General features: G+C 42.9%; 1 protein-coding gene across 10 annotated transcripts in view; it reads right to left on the minus strand.

The window, feature by feature from the left end:
• MYOCD (myocardin) overlaps positions 1-16,882 on the minus strand; it is a 170,141-nt gene that overhangs the window by 50,704 nt on the left and 102,555 nt on the right. For 4 of the 10 annotated variants that reach the window (XM_085616765.1, XM_085616767.1, XM_085616769.1 and 1 more), the window contains 3 exons: positions 13,353-13,394; positions 10,365-10,540; positions 1,226-1,345 (listed from right to left, as the gene is read on the minus strand). In XM_085616765.1, coding sequence (XP_085472891.1) covers positions 1,226-1,345; positions 10,365-10,540; positions 13,353-13,394 — 338 coding nt within the window. The remainder of the gene's footprint in view (positions 1-1,225; positions 1,346-10,364; positions 10,541-13,352; positions 13,395-16,882) is intronic. The other 6 variants (XM_085616772.1, XM_085616768.1, XM_085616771.1 and 3 more) reach the window with 2 other exon arrangements.

A 16,882-nucleotide genomic window follows, 5' to 3' on the forward strand; every position in this document is an offset into this window, starting at 1 on the left:
TATGCTCCTTTCAACATCTCGTTGGATAGGTCTACTGCCTAACAGTGTTGGGCCGGGGCACCCACCAGTGACAAAATGTAGCCGAGGTAGTCTGCACTTCTTGACACTGCCTGGAACGAAGGTCAACTTGTTGTTCAAGTTCCAGTGGCGGTAAGCAAGCAGTGGTAAGAACACCACATTGTATTATAAATGTGGGCACTGTGGCAGTAGGCACAGGTGAGTTTACATGATACCACCAGAGTATAAGGGAGGATCGAGGTGACCGACTAGGGGAGGACGCCACGTGTATCTCTTCAACAAACATTCCAGTGAACTGCTCAGAAGGAATGCTTGGATGGGCAGGAAAATATCACCTATCCCACCTGTGTGGAGAGGTTATTTGATGTGATGTCATTCCTCTCCACCTAGACTAGTACAGGAAGTACATCAACAAATTCAGGAGTGTATTACAAGATTAAAGGTGGCCATTGTTGTGGTACTCTTCCAGATCTGCATGCGACTTGCTTGTGTGTGGGCAAGAATCTGGTGTCCCGTGTAATTCGAGAGAGAGGCTAAAGATGGCCACTTCTCAGGTGAAGAACACTATAGAGCCCTTCTGTCCTGAGTAGAGATATTTCTCAAAGCATCCAGATGAACCACTGAGTGGTAGCAGCAAATGGGCGAGAAGCCCGAATGATCACCAATATCTCGTCAAATGGATGCGGATAGATTACTTGACGAGACCCATCTGGGGTTGTTGATAACACACTTTGGCCACATTTAGGTAATAATATCATGGATCATCACTGTTGGCTTTCACCATCCTTGTTTAGAAAGCAACTAACATAGTGCTAATGTATTGTTTGCACATCTGGACTATTGTGAAATGTATGTGGTGTATACACCTAATTATGACCGCAGAAACTTTGTTAGAGAATACCTTATAGATTCAAGCATTCTGGACTTTTTAAGTTTCCAGAATAGATCCTAAATGCTAGAATAATGTTCTCCCATAATTAGTAGTGGGTCATAAAGTGCAAGAAAGGTCCATGGTTTGATTGCACATCATGGAGATCCTTACAGGTCATAAGTTAAACTGGTTGCTGAGCTGTCTCATGCTTTCAGCCTTCTGAGTCTGGACAATAGTAATACCAAATCTTGACATGTGGCTTTCGTTTCTCGGTAGCGCTATATAAATAATCACTGTTGCTAAAATGTGTGAAAGAGAAGCTCACTCCCTACTCACCTTGACTGCAGCTGAGACCGGGATGGCAGGTGACATTTGTTCGCTGCTGTGGTCCGGGCTTTCACCACTCTGCACAGACCCCTGGTCACAGACTCCATTTTCAGAGCCAGATGAAGGGTCCTACAAGGAAAAAGGGAAACAATGACCACGAGGCTATTGACACGTTTCAAGCGCCAAGTAAGGAGTAATTCGAGCTTGTGTAGTGTGGTCTGATGTCAACATGCGTCTACAATTAAAGCATTGACTTTCATTGCCAGTATTAGAGAGTTTCTTTGTTAGGCAACCATTATTATCACAGTATGAAGGTTCCTAGTACCGTGTTTGTGCTCCGCATCTTGTTACTGGGGATTATGCTATTTCGACAAGCGTGTCAGTAAAGCTGCTATTCACCAAGGAAGGCTAATCAAAAAATATTCCTATTGTTTTATGTCGACTTAATCTAAAAATGTTGCCAAACAGAAGTTCCGGAGGTCTAAGGAAGAATTGCCCAACGCCATCGAAGAGCTAGACCAGGAGTGAAACACAAGAGGTGATGCAAAATAGGTTATGACGACCTTACATCAGGGTGCTGGGAATAGCCGGATGCCTATGTAGCTAGTCTTCATCTGTGTCATCAGTTGAACATTGGCCAATGCATGGCTTGCGGGTCTCTGGGAGGATTTAGATGCAGAACACAGACAGATGGCAGTATGAAGCACAGCAGCAGTGAAGCAGCCAAACCTCAGAGCAGCTGCAGCTCATACAGTGCCGCTTCCATCATAGGCATGAACTGCACTAGAGTCTGACAGTGCCAGCAACTGGAAAACCACATGGGCAGCATAAAGAGGGCCGCACGTGACGGGGACCGGTGAGAACATACAGTTGGTTCAAAACCACACCTGTATTTAATTGATAGATGAATGGAGGCTTTGGTGGTCCATGTGTTGTCTACAGAGGAGAGGGGGCCACATTACTTTCAAGATAATGTATAATGTCAGAAGCAGAAATGAGGTCCAGTAACCACTGAAAGTGTCAGTGAAACCTATCTGGGAAGAATAGATCCAAAAACAGATCCAAAGCGAGGCCGAGATTTGCTAAGACCTTTCTGCATGGCAAAGCTTTGCACTGCTTTGCATTGCTTTGTGTCAAAGGGGCTAGTGGGCAGATGAGCACGCACAGCCATTGGTTTTGGCTCAAAGTCAGATCTACTAAGATAGCCAGACAGAGCTTTGCATGAAAAGTCAATAGCTACTTAAAACAGGAATCAAAAAGAGGTAATGTTTCTATGTCTCAAAAAGGTATATTGTATGTGTGTGGCAGTGCACAGCACACATTTAATACCTGGCATCCTTCTGAGTTTGTCTGGGCATAGGAATTAGAACTCAAGGGTATGTTTCCAGTACCAATCCAATGCTAGATAGCGCCCAGTCACCTCGGCACCACGGTGCAAGGCTCTACACTGCGCAAGGCAGCCTTGGTGTAGCACCAGCACAGCTGATGGCGGCAGCAGACCAGTCTGAGCAGATGTGGCTCTGCACTGTGTTCTCTCCGTGCTACCAAGTGCAGCAGATGTAACCGCTGCACTTCGTGGCATGAAAAGTTAGTAAATCTGGGCCTGAGAAAGGAAACGAAGAGAGCAACGAGGCAGAGAAGCCAACAGCGAGAGAAGCGAGAGAAGCGATGAAGGGTTACATGTCATGCTACCTCAAACCCTAAAAGAAATCTTTTTGTCATTTCTAGCTGTTCCAGTTTCGCCTTTGCCTACTGTAAATGTAGACACTGAATGCATACTTACACTGATATCATGTAAACGGATGCAGAGCGCGAGTATGTATCATAGTGACAAAATACCTTACAAATACGTTTAGCCACAAGCACATCTTTCAAATATGCAAATGTTAGTGCCACATATACATTTGGAGTCTCTTTAATGCTAGGGCATTTTTTTATTGTTGCTTTGTTTGTAAAATGCAGTTTTGTAAAACGCCAGAGTGAAAGTAACTTCTAAGTTACTGTCACGCAGTGGCACAGTGGATTTTTGTCTCATTTTCTGACGCCCCTGGGCTGCAACTACGGCGTCCTGGCAAACAGGGACGGTGACACAGAGAACATGTAAACTAGAAGTGTTTCCATTGCATGGAAAGTTATAGTGAGTAAAAGAGAAAATATTCCATTCACCCTCTCAAACTGCAGATCCTTGCTGCAGTTTGGTACTCTACAGGTCATATGTTTATGCATTAAAAGTGGGGAATAAGCTGATATGCGCTCCTCTTGGCTATGTGCAAAGCAATGTGAGTACAGAAGAGGTGCAGAACTGTCCCACCATCAGAGGGCGCTAGAGAACGTGGAATGCGGACTGTACGGCGTTCTACCATAATATCAGATTTAAACTATCAACCTGCAGGTATATCCAGCCCACAATATCAATTCTAGAATATCATTGAGGTACACAGAATTTAACTTAAGAAGAACAAGTGTGTACCTCCATATGTGCTCACCTTGACACTGTCCTTAAGTATGTGATGGGGGTAGATATTGTTACGGCGATATATGTACACAGACACGCCTGGGTCTGTCTCTCTCTCTCTCTCTCTCTCCCTCTCCCTCTCTCTCTCTCTTCCTCCTTCCCTTCTTCCCTCCCTCTCCCCTTGGCAAAGCAGCCTGACTGCCCAGAGATTCCTGCACTCACATGGTAGCACGGGTGCAGTTAAAGGTGTTGTAAGTAATCTATTGTGTACCCTCAGACTTATAACCACTTTTCAAAACTGTCACAACAGTGGACCATAAGGGGTAGTATGCCCTAGGCCCGGCCCTCTCTTCGTAAACAGCATTTATATATTTATTGGGGGTAGGTGGAACTCGCAGTTTCTGCTGCTTTTTTGCTGCTGTTCAAGTAGATTTTCTACTCGAGTGGCAGATTTCTCACTGCGAACGGTCGTAAATGCCCGTGATCGCCCATGCTGAGAAAATCTGACTGGATGCTGTCTTAGTGCCCGAAAATCGTGCTAGGGGACACGAATTCTCACTCGCGCCTACCAACATTTTGCCGAAAAACCATGTTATAATCATAACGTGTAGTAGGCAAAATTCCATGAATTCCAACGGCGGAATGGAATTTTTCTCCCGCCCCTAATATTTATAGATTTTTGTATGTAAATCTGCTGTTGTCATTTCATGGTCAGACCGCTAGATGGCGCCAGATGTAATGTTTTCTCTTTCCAAGGAATATATTTTTTAATACATAGAAAGAGATAAATATGAGGGACTGTTTTGAATAAAAACAAGTACAGTAAAACTCGATGCATTCAATTCTCTATCTCATGCATGCACAGTGTACAGAAAGCATGTATTTTACTGCAGAAAACAGCACATACAGACAGCAGCAGTGCAAGCTTCCTTCACACACAAACATATACAGCACAAGTATGGTACAGGCAATAGCGGTGAAATCCTCCCCCAAGCACACACACACACGCCCTCCCCTCACCCCAAAAAGCATTGGAAGCACAAAACAGCAACTAATATTTCGCTTAGGACACTGAGAAACTTGACCCTTTCAGGATAACTAGCAAGTAGCATGGAAAAAGACAACAGATCTGACTTTAATTTGCTAACACATGCAAATTGCATTTTCAGCATGCTGTGTTTGCATGTATTATTTGTCCATCATAGCTAGACTTAGTGGATTTGCGAAAGCTTGTTTTGTGTGGTGTGGGCGAGCAGATCTTTCTTTCGTGCAGTTCTAGTGAGCGTCAATCATAAAGCCCTGAATCCAGCACTTGCCAAGGGGTTCAGGAAATTGTTGCACCAATACTTTTTTTTCACTTCATTATCAGCATCCCTCCTCTTTTTCTTTTTCATAAAGTATCAGTTCAGGGCACCTTGAAGACCAAAGTATTCTACTGTTTTGCTATTCCACACATTAATCACGGCCCTTTGGTTTATACAACCTGGGCACCTGGTCTAAACTAGAGGGAAAAGAAACAGTGCCTGTGCGCGAGCGATTAGTCATCTGGAATGGTACAAGAATAACAGAAGGGACATGAAACGGGGGGTTTACAATTAAGTTAAACCGAGTTTCTCTTCCTTGATCAATGAATTCAAACTTCTCAGTAAAGATGTCCAAAGGTCTCTCCTGTAACTCTCATTCCAGCCCCCCCCCCCCGTACAAAGCCTGAATATTACAAACATAAGCACATCTAGTCCAAGAACCTTTCAAATAATGTTAACTTGGTCCAAACGTGAAATTACGAAAACTAGCTACGTGGACTCAACTTATTCTTACCATAAACCTGAATGTTTGTTTTTAGTGTTTTAACAATCGATTGTGCATCAAAATAAGCAGCAAATGGGGTGTGCTTGTCTAGATGATACAAACAGCAAAGTGTCGGCTAATTTGCTCTATGTGTTGTTTTTCTACAGGAACATTAGTTGCCATTTTCGGTTTTGCAGGTTAATTGGCTGTTCTACTTCGTTTGAAGACAAAAGAAATCACGTCACCCTAAGCATTGCTATTATCTCACAAAAAGGTCACTAACGGAGTAGTTATAACCAAAAGGAATATCACTCCAAAGTATTATACTCACAACAGGTAACCTAATGGAAACTGTGCTAATATGTGAATCACAAAAATGCAAAAGACACACTCTAAAAGTAAGGAAATGAGTATAAGCTTTTTTAAAGACGAGAACCCTCACTCACCACTTGGGTGACATGCTTCATCATTGGGCTCCCTCTTACACACAGTGCCCGCAAGGTGCACTGTGTGGGCTACAACTCTCCCTCTGGAGAGGAGCGTGAGGTGTTTTTTCACTCCAATGTTTGAGGTGAATGAGGGGCAGAGTGCACAGATTATAATCAAAAGTGTATTAAAAACATCTCATACAGGGAAAAAGGGACTTTAATAACTATCCCCAATGGATGGAATTAAAACCAGTGTGACGATAGGAGTAAGGATATTTCCTATCTAACTAGGTCGACATGTTTCTGCCCAGGTGACCAGAAGTTCAAGGCATTCATCAGGACCATTGTCTTGTCACTCTGCACAAATGTGAAAAACAAAAACCATACTTATTAAGTATATGAGTGTTGCCGAGACCGACTGCTGTCTGGTCTTCTTGCAATAGCAGATACAATGTCTGCCTCTACTTTGTACAGGTGCTTGATCTGTATGCGGGTATCTTCCCATCTGTGCAAATGTGAATCCATCTGTAGCCCACACAGTGCACCTTGCGGGCACTGTGTGTAAGAGGAACCCCAATGATGAAGCATGTCACCCAAGTTGTGAGTGAGGGTTCTCGTCTTTAAAAAAGCTTATGCTCATTTCCTTACTTTTAGAGTGTGTCTTTTGCATTTTTGTGATTCACATATTAGCACAGTTTCCATTAGGTTACCTGTTGTGAGTATAATAACCCTAAGCAATGCAGCATTAAGGATACTGAAAATAAAAATCAATATGTAATCAAGGGTGAAACTTCAATGACACTTTGGAAATTAGCATTAATTACACTACCTGCATAGATTACTGCTATTTATGTTATCTCTTGAGATATGCCATGTGTCGCAATCCATATCCGTGCTGCACCATACAATTTACTGATGCTAAACATCTTTATCATTGGGAGCATGGCAAAGCTGTAACAAGCATTGGCATAGCCAATAGGTCTCGCCCTGTTTCCTTTTTTTAACTCTCCCTCATCTTATTTTTATTTTACGCTGGTTAAAGCTTTGTTGAATATTTGAAGCACATAAGTTGTGCTTTTTAATGCAACAAATTAGAGGGCTGATGTAGGGAAGACTTTGTATTCACAAAGGCATAGGATTTATTTTTATATTAAATATTAATGTAAAAAAGTGTATATATTTCTTTTAAATGTAGAAAAAATTAAGAGAAAAATAAAAAATAAAAATGATTCAGTACTATTAACTTATTTGTATTAAAGATTTAATGACTTTAAATATGTAAAGTTTTAAGTTAACATTATTTCTTCAAGGTATAAATTAAAAAATAAATGACCACTAAAAAATAAAAAGCAAAAAGTTTTATTATGCATTCAGAATGATTAAACATGATGTATACTAATAGTTCATATTAATTACATTATATTTTAATGCCATTGTTACATTAATTTACAAATTCAAAAAAAATTTATTACAATATTTTTAAATAAAAGTATATATTTTATTTCCAGATTTGATTTTTTAACATTGAATTATATTTTGTTATATTTATAACGATCTTAAACAAGTTAATTGAATCATTATTTCAATTCCGTTTTTTTTTCCTACCTAAATTACTTTCTATGTAAGGGTGTTGTGGTATCTGTGTTTGCCCATGTGTGGGGCTAGCGTTCCTACTGTTTTATTTTTGTCAGTAATAACTTACACTTGTTAATTTGACTGCACCCCCTTTTTCAGGCAATGGAGACATGTAAGTCTACACTTTTGAGTAAGTTTACACTCTGGTTTTTTGAACAGCCAAAAGTAGTAAAGTTACTCAAATGTGTAAAGATAAAAGTTACAAGTGTAACTTACCTTTGCGATTAGTAAATTATTTTATCAGCGAATGGAATTTAAATATTAAACAAACACAATTTTTCTAATGGGAAGAGATTCATTTTGGCACCTGAATACATTCGGATTTTCATGAAACACACAGTAAAAGTAAATCTCATTAATCTTATAACATTGGCATGTCTAGCAATGTAAAGTCTGGGTAGGAAGTGCTCAAAATCAAAAACTTGCAAAAATCAAGCATTATACATTAATGTGAATGGAGGTGGTCCCTGGACATCTCCTATGAGAGCCTATAGGATTTCAAGGTAGTAGTCAGAGCAGAGTGCCAGCTTCTGGCGCATGCGACCTGCCATTGATAATGCAAGACCCAGAGTATTTTATATGTAGCATACAATTAGGCCAGCAGAAGAAACAATTCCTTGGCTGGCTGCCATAAGTGCTTGGAAAATAGAGGTGAGCAGCGCCAAGTACACTGTGTAACAAATACACAGGAATGAAGTCGAGCTGACAGCGCCAAACATCTGTCATTTCCAAGTTAACAATTGCTCAGGATCCTTCACAGGACACCATAATATTGTGCGTGGCCACTAGAGGCCGCTGTGACTTCATATGTATTCAGTGCTCTGTGCGCGGTGCTCAGTTGAGGCGGCGGAGCTTAGGTAGGGCGCACCCTTCGGTCAGGGTTGACGTCTGTTGGATTCATCTCTACTTATTATAAATCTCAACAAGATGTTATTGATTGTCATCTTACGTTAGCAGACGCAATTGTGGTATCATTCATTGGTTGGAGAGTCCCAAATAGGTTAAAGAATTAAACGGACTATTCACACATTGTTACTATGGACACTTGCAAAAGTCAGCAGAAGTCTGTCTTCAGAAAAAGGCCGTCCTGCCTCCATTTACCTGCATGGAGCCAGTCTAACCTTCCAACCACTCACGAGTGTGCCTCTGTTCACAACAGGCATGCGTGTAATTTGCCATGACACCCAGTAAGGCCGCCATCTTGTAGAAAACAGGTATTCACAGCGTTTTTTTCAGATTTATGCCTGCGACAGCTGCAGCGTCCATGCAAACTTCTGGAAAGATTTGTGAATGCCAGCAAGTCTTAAAACTGCATCCATGCGAGGTAGTAAACCTTTGATATGCCGATATACCGATTTACAACCAATTTTAGATTCGAGGCCAAAGTTTTCATTGCATCTTGTGTAGGTTTAATGCTCAACAAAAACAAAGCAGGGACATTTTAGGATTTCGGGGGCCCTCGCCAAACGTAATTTGGGGGCCCCTGTTCGGAACAGCTTTGGGTTCATGATCTAATTTCAGCTCTTTCATGCCCTCTTTGGGCAGGTCGCTGAAAGTGCACAGGCACACTGGTCCATATTCTAAATGTGTTTACATTTAATACTCACGGATAGTGACCCTCTTTCAATATTAGAATATACAGCAGAGCGCACCAATATTATTGCCAATAATCTTTGCAATCCCCCTCCCATTTCTCGTTTGTGAGGTTCTGTTTTATTATAAAATAAACTTTTTTTATGGCTGTTGCTAGTGTTGAAAAACATGAAAAATTATATGAAAAATGTCTGTGATAGACTCACACATTACCTACATTAACATTAAATTAAAGGAAAACGATATTTTAAAAAATCTGTTTAAAATGTTTCCAAGGTCATCAGGGCAACACTCTGCAGGACACATGCGGCCGTATGAAGGAGGGGCCCTAGGCCAGGGCCCACTTTGCCCATGCCTTAGAATGTCTCTGAAATGAACAGCATACCAGCTTTGCTTCTCTGAGACGCTATGGCAGCCTGCATGCCAGGGTGCACTGTTAACGCTGCACCTGCCGTGGCTACACGTTTTTTCCACGCCACATTGTGGTGGAACCTAAACTACGGGCCCTGCACATGTCCGGGCAGACTTTTCTGTGTGATCGGAATATCATATTTTCGGTTCATACTGCTTCTCTTGGTACAGAGTCGGGTGATACGCTGTTGGTAGTTTCCACATGTAAGCTCTGGGATACGAAAGCGGTTTAGGGATTTCGGCAGCGCAGCTTTCCTTTTTGTTTTGGGGTGGCTATCGCTGCAATCTGCCGTATTGTTTTCTGGTTTTCTGCAACCGCGAAGTGGACCACCCAGAGCAGCGCAGAGGTTGGCCGTGTCAGCAAGCCCCGGATCGGAATCTCCCATTACTGACAGTAACTAACAGTCGAGGTTTAGAGAACTCAACATGCACAACTGCACGCATACTTTCATACTTGATGACATCTGTAGTGGAGGCAATAGTAAAGCATTGGCGCCTGCAAGTGCTAAACTTTCCCCTGGTGCTGCACAGCAGAATCGATGGGATACGAGCGCCATACACAAGATTCCTCTGATGGCAGCGTCGTTACCACCGAAAATGTAACCAACCTAGCACTTCAAAATGCAAATAAGCAACGGTCAGACTGCAAACGTATCTTTGCACTTGTCACATAGTACAAAGTCAGGCAAACAGTGCACCCGCTCCACTGCAATCAATCTAATCTGCAAACACTGGTGCATTCACTTCACCGACATTGGTGTAATCTGCGTGACGTGTTCCAGCTTTGTCCTACGGACAGATCCGTGTGCCATCTATGCATAAGGAGGGGTGCTCTTACCTCCAAGGCTGCCGGGGTGCTGGCCGACGCCGTCTCGGAGCTCTGGACCTCCGGCGGAGATCCTGCTGAAGACCCCTGGGAATCATCGCTTCTTGGCTGCTCCGGGGACAGGCCGTCGCTGCTGTCCTCGTCGAAGGCAAACGCATCCTCTGACTTCGAGAAGTTCACGTGGTTCCCTTTGCATAAAGAGAAATGGATGGCGCTTTGGTAAAATGGGGAGTCACTGTCACATGTTTCACCTTAAGACCCTCTTCACTCCCAAACTAAGACGGAAATGGCGATACTGTGTGAAAATAATGATGATGTGTTTTCCAGATTGATGCACAACATCCCTAACGACAGACCCTGCACAGTAGACACCCGAGGTGGGACATGTCGAGGGGCCGGGCCAGGTGACTTCTGAATGATTACAGCTCTTCTCGTGATGCACCACGGGGAAAGGGGAAAGCCCAAGGGATTTTAAAACATACACTATCCAGTAGGAAATGGAATGGGCGCTACACTCACATAGGATGGTCCCCTGGCAAAGACAAATACAAGACTATGAGCATGACCTATAGGAGAATGCTCCTGTAAACTCCTATGAATTTGTGGTAACCCCAGTGCGATCATTGCCAATGTGGTTACCATCAGCGCGCTGAAGCAAGTGGTGGTAACTCTGCTGGTGCAGGAAGTAATCCTGTCATGGTCCAGTGACACAGCTACAGGCAAACAGTGGGTTTTCCAGCACCATAGATCTCTAAATTAGGTCTTGCATTTTTAAATTCACCGCCAATGAAATATGCCGAGTCAGCAATGTCAGTTCATTGGATATTTTAATGGTAACTTCCAAATATTCTGCTACTTCCTGCAGATATCTGTTGGGGAAGCAAACACTGCATATATACCACCCAGATTTCAATCATGTAAATGGAAGCGAATCTGCTCCAGTGTCCCGTGAGGACAGGTGTTGGTGGATTCTCTGGTGACAATAGCAGGCCTCGACAAAGATAATACACAGGTCATAGAATGATATCACAAGTAGGTTGCGATTCGACCTTTATTTTACATAGTTTCCTAGTGTTACACATAGCCGGGGCTAGATTACATTCATTCTGCACTGCTTTAAAAAGGGAACCCACGCTGTCTTGCTACTTATCCAAGAGGGAAAGGAGCAAAGAGACGTTTGCTCTCCTATAATACATATTTCACCGGGATAAAGAATGGTGACAACGGCATTATAAAATATAATTCAATCAATCAACGTGTACATAGTGAGACCATTTATTCCGTCCCATACCTCACTTTAATTGTATATGTCCTGATGAAGACATTCAGAACTTGGATGGCCGAAGTGTACATTGATTCATCAAGCGACTTTAAAGAAAATCTGGGCACCACTAGTTAGGTTGAGGATGTAACAATACTTTTTCAATAGTTACCTTTCTTCATCTTTTCAATTACATAATTATATTGTTATGTTAGTATTAGCACAGTAAAAGGACCTACCATCATGTAGGATTTATTATATTTGGTCATCTATTTGAGTTTTTTCATTAGAAAAAACAAAAACGTAAATACACTTTCTTTCATAATTTTTGCCCTTCTGGCTTAGTTTTACATTTTCTTCATCATTCCAATCTCTGTTTCATCCTTTTCTTCCTTCACAACAATTAAATGTTCTAGAGGTTCAGTATCTTTGTCATTGACCTACCCACGGCATTCAAGCATCATTTTGTGAGGGCAAAACTCAAGTCTCTTCTGGGATGTACGTTTAACCTACTTTTTGCAATTGGATCCACTCCACAAAACATTAAACACAAGGCTAGCTTATGCCTCTCAGCTGCTCTTTCCTTATATAATCAGCATGTTAGAGGCATGTTTTGCTGTACTGCAGAACTCGTAATAGCTCCTGCCCATGGGATCTGCTGATTAGGTAAGTGCTTTGAAAACAAACCTATTAGCCGAGTCAACTCATCAAGCTGACACCGCATTGGAGAGAAGGCTATCAACATTCTAATCTTGACAGTCCCTCTTTGGCCATTCTCTGTCCAAATCTCTACTTAGATTAATCTTAATGTGGCCATTTATATATGGTACACCACAAAATGAATTGGCTCTTGGTACTTGAAGGATTCACGTAAATAGGAGAGATTTTGATGTCACTGACGTCCTATGGATGGAAGGTATGGTGAGGGAAGCAGAGAGAGCTTGTGGTCTGCATGTTACACACAAATTGCAGCATTTAGCTATCTCACGAGTTAGGCCAGACATGTAAAACCGAGTTTGATGGATATAATACAACTAAATAATGAATTACATAAATGCTTATGGAATAAGGAAGGTAAAAAACTAATTATCAATCACCGTGTTCTTGATTATTTAAAAAATATAATCGCTTTAAGTGGCCATCTGAATTTTCTACAAAAAGTGGTCTCCTGGCCTAGAAGAGCGGCCTGGGGATAACATTGATAGACAGGTTCAATATCACTAGTGCTTCTATCACTGGGCTCTCGCTTGGCGTGGGGTAGGTTCGCGACAGTGATGCTGTGTTCTCAGGTTGCTCGGATTCAGCTTAGATAGGAGCTGAGATCGGCTTTGGGTTGGGGGGGTGTACAAGGCCGGACTGTGTCAGAGGCAAGTTGTATCAGCATCACAGAAGAAGACACTTAAAGTGTGGACAGTTTTCCAAAACTACATTTGAAACTGAAAATCTAAAAAGAGAGGTCAGAGGCGTGAGACTCCTGAAAGAGATCTGGAGGCCACACATTGAAATTGTCATGTGCTAAGTTCGCCTTACATGTGTCCAAAGTCCAAGTCACGTAATAAATAGTCTTGGTGTGCGTAATAAAACGAATTATTAAGCAAGTAGAGATCATTTAGTTTGTAATGTGCACACTATATATTATTAATAATATTATTTTTATTATTATTGCTGTTGTTAGTATTAAAATACACATCATTTCAGTTAATCGTTATAGAGCTCCTTTTAATACTAGCATTACTTACTTTTGACAATATTCCCCAGCAACAGGCCTGTGCCTAATTCTGCTAGGTATAAAAAATGTAAAATCGTTTTTTTGTTTTTTATGAAAATAATAGTTTATTAATATATAATTATACACAACATTAACCTGAAAAAAGCCATGAACATATTTAACCGATTAATAAACCACATGAAGCATGACCACTTATCTCCAGAACAGAGTCAAACCCTACACAGGACACTAATCAATATACGCTCACTGTGTGAAAAGGTGTCAAAAATAATGCACAAAAACAAATTACAATTCCTTTGTTGCAGAAAAAACATTATTCTATTTTATTCATCATACTCATGCCAACGTTTTTCATACATTGTTTTTAACAAACATGAAAAGTGTGAAATCTTCGGTCATTCTTTACTTATGAGTAGATTAACAGAGAGCCCTAATCTACCTTTTCCCAGTTAGATGTGAGTCATCTTCTGCTTCTGAATAAGGTTTTCTGCAAGAAGTGACAACTCCCTGGACCCAGCTGCCCCATCTTCCAGGGGCCTGGGCCTGTCAGGATTTCTACTAACTCCTCGGTTGACCTGCCTATCTCTGTCTAGAAAACTAGAAACACATTCAATTTGCAGTGAAACGTAGATGATGTCATAGTGTATTCTTCGGGATCGAGAACACGTAGGTTGAACACTGGTACAACAAAATGAAGTCTGCATTTTATTGCCAGAGATTGGGTTCATAGAATCAGGATCTGTGGACATTCACACCTACAAATTGAACTTAGCACCATGGAAAAGCTGTCCATACTGAGGATGTTTTGCAGTACTATGTTTAGGGGAAAGGTCAAGACTTGGGTATTCTCAGGATATGGTCGGGGAGCAGCCACGGCCCGTAAAGGGCGTGTCACCGGGCGGTGACGTAGCGCGGGGGAGGGTAAGGGTGCGGGGTTGTAAAAAGCGCCAAACGGACGATTTCACGTAAGTAAAGAAGAAAAAAAAAACGAAGTTCGTTGCGCGCGCTGCATTGCCAAATGCGACGCAGCGCACGCAACAAAATTTGTTTTATTTATTTTTCACAGATACATAAGTAGGGTACATACAACTGGCCCAGGGCATGTGCGCCCAGCCCCTTTTATTGGCAGGTACCACGGCACTTGTGACGCCTGTGCTGGATGGGTGTGGGGTGAGTGGGAGACCAGGCCTTGGGGAGTGGCTGAATACAGTGACGTGTCCAGCACGACTCTACACCTGTGACTGTCTGCTTTCGTGGGCCAGCACAAAGTGGAAAGAATAGGCACTGTTTCCGCTGCATGAAATGTCTGCACTTGCACAGGGCAGGGGCAGATCAACCAATGGTTGACAACTGTGCACACAATTAGAAACCATTAAAGTGCACTGGAAACCAGAAGAATATGTTTGCACATTGTGAAATCCCTTTAAAAAGCAGCAAACCAGACTTGTTGGGCAGTCAGGCTTTGGCCAATCACAATCAGTCCGTGGTTTCCCTGTGAGGGTGCCTGCTGGCTCTATTTATGGTGGTGCGTTATAGGAAAGGGCACGATGCCCATCTTTGAGCTTGCTCTGCCACCAGACTCATTCCAGAGAGGCCATTCAAAAACCACAGGTGGGTGATGAATTTTGATAACCATCGGCGTACATTGGATGAAAAACCATGCCTGCAGGTAACAGACTGCACGGCTATTCCTTTCAATGCAAACCTGGCGCAGTGTTGGATTTGCAGGCATAATACAAGGTAGGTCGCCGTTCTGGTACTCCTTTGGTTATGACGTTGCCATTTTTAGACCCTCTCCCTTACAGTTGCAACAGTTGCTAAAATACATCAAAACAAAAGGCTGCAAAGCTGCCTCTATTGATTCCCACCTGAAATCCACCTAGGACCATCCCTTCACTGCTTCAGAAAAGAGCTCCAAATCTCCTCTAGTCCGGCAGGTCACAGGGGGCAGTGGACGTTGCAAACTCAGACCCTCGGGCTGACCCAGCTCCCTCAAAGCCTATTGAAACCTCTCCGGCCCAGCGTCTCATGCCCTGCAGCCCTGGGTCGTGCACACCTCTGTTAGACCCCACAAGCTGCATTCACCCTCTCCGCTGACCCACTCGCCTCCCTGCATCTCCATCTAATGTACAGCGCTCGACTGCGTTGCAGCAGCGGCTGGCACAGGTAAACTCTGTGGGATGGTGGGAGTGGCGGGGTGGAGTGGGAAGGGGAAGACGACAGACGACGGAATAGGTATAATTGAGTAAATAAATAATACCTATACTGCCATCTTCCCCCCTTGCCGCGCCCTGCCCGGCACACCGCGCTTACCTGAGCCGGCCGCTGCTGCTGCTTTGCCTCTAAGTCTGCGCCACACAAACCACCACACATACACACAAACTGAATGCAGCCTCCTGTCAATGAGCCATAACCTCAGAATTACAACACAACTCAGGGGGCCTGCATGAAAACACTACTGCTGATTGCTGGGGATGTTTCAAGCACGTAAGCATAGTGCCTATGAGCCAGCCAGCCGAGGCGCATGTGATTTACAAGCACAGAAGATGCAGACACAAGAAGTCAGGGTATGAGAACCGAGAGCCAGTGATGCAACCCTCCCCCAAGAAGAAGGCCTCAAGTACACCAATCGGTGTCTGCAATACTACTGCTGGGAAGACACGCCCGTTGGGAGTATTATTGCTACACCTCTGCACAGAAAAATAAGAACATTCCTCCCCAACAAGATCAAGTTGGCCATTTGCTGCCTTGAAAAACACATTTACACTCACCAACCAACGAATAAAACATCTGCACCAACAGAGCATGCAAAGTTTGGTTTCACATTGAGTATTCTGTTTAAATGTTATTTTGCACCAGCCAGCTAGTAAAAATTGCAGTGCCAAATTGCTCCAAAGTGGCGAAACTAATGCATATTTAAAAACCACCATGCTTCTTATTGTTCGGCAAGGAAATAAACGGATGTGTGGTGCAGCGTTATTCATGACTCTGCATTCATTCAATTATTCATTCATGAGCTCAGATCTTAATGTCGAGGATGTCACAGTCCAAAAGCAGAGGAGACTGGCCTGGTCCTAGTTTGAACTACATCGAAACCCCACAATGCATAAAGTTTTTAAATAAAAGTAACCTTTAAGTCAAAACTCCCCCAATAGGAAGCAGAGCGAAACAAAAGCGAACACGTTGCTGTGTTTAAACAGCTTCAGACGCTATCTCACGAGCGGTCTCGTGTTTCCTTGTTAATGCCAGCGACTTGCACACATTGCGCAGGCCATGCGGAATGCCATGTGTGCCTGTTATCTACCCTGCTGGCTTTAGTGTACCGGTGCCTGCCTCTTGCTTTATTTTAGGACGCCATGTCACCGCTGTAATCTCAAACACAACGGATCTTGCCTTGTGCTTTTTATAAAAGGCGCTGTGTCCTGTCCCGTCAGAGGCAGTGCTCCGAGTGATGACAGGAACTTGGCAGGAAAGCTTCTACTATCGAGCTGAGGGTAAGCCGGGGCTTGCTGCAGCGCACCAGCCCCTCGAACCGTTACC

Source organism: Triturus cristatus, chromosome 7 (genome assembly GCF_964204655.1).
Source record: "Triturus cristatus chromosome 7, aTriCri1.1, whole genome shotgun sequence".
NCBI lineage: Eukaryota > Metazoa > Chordata > Amphibia > Caudata > Salamandridae > Triturus > Triturus cristatus.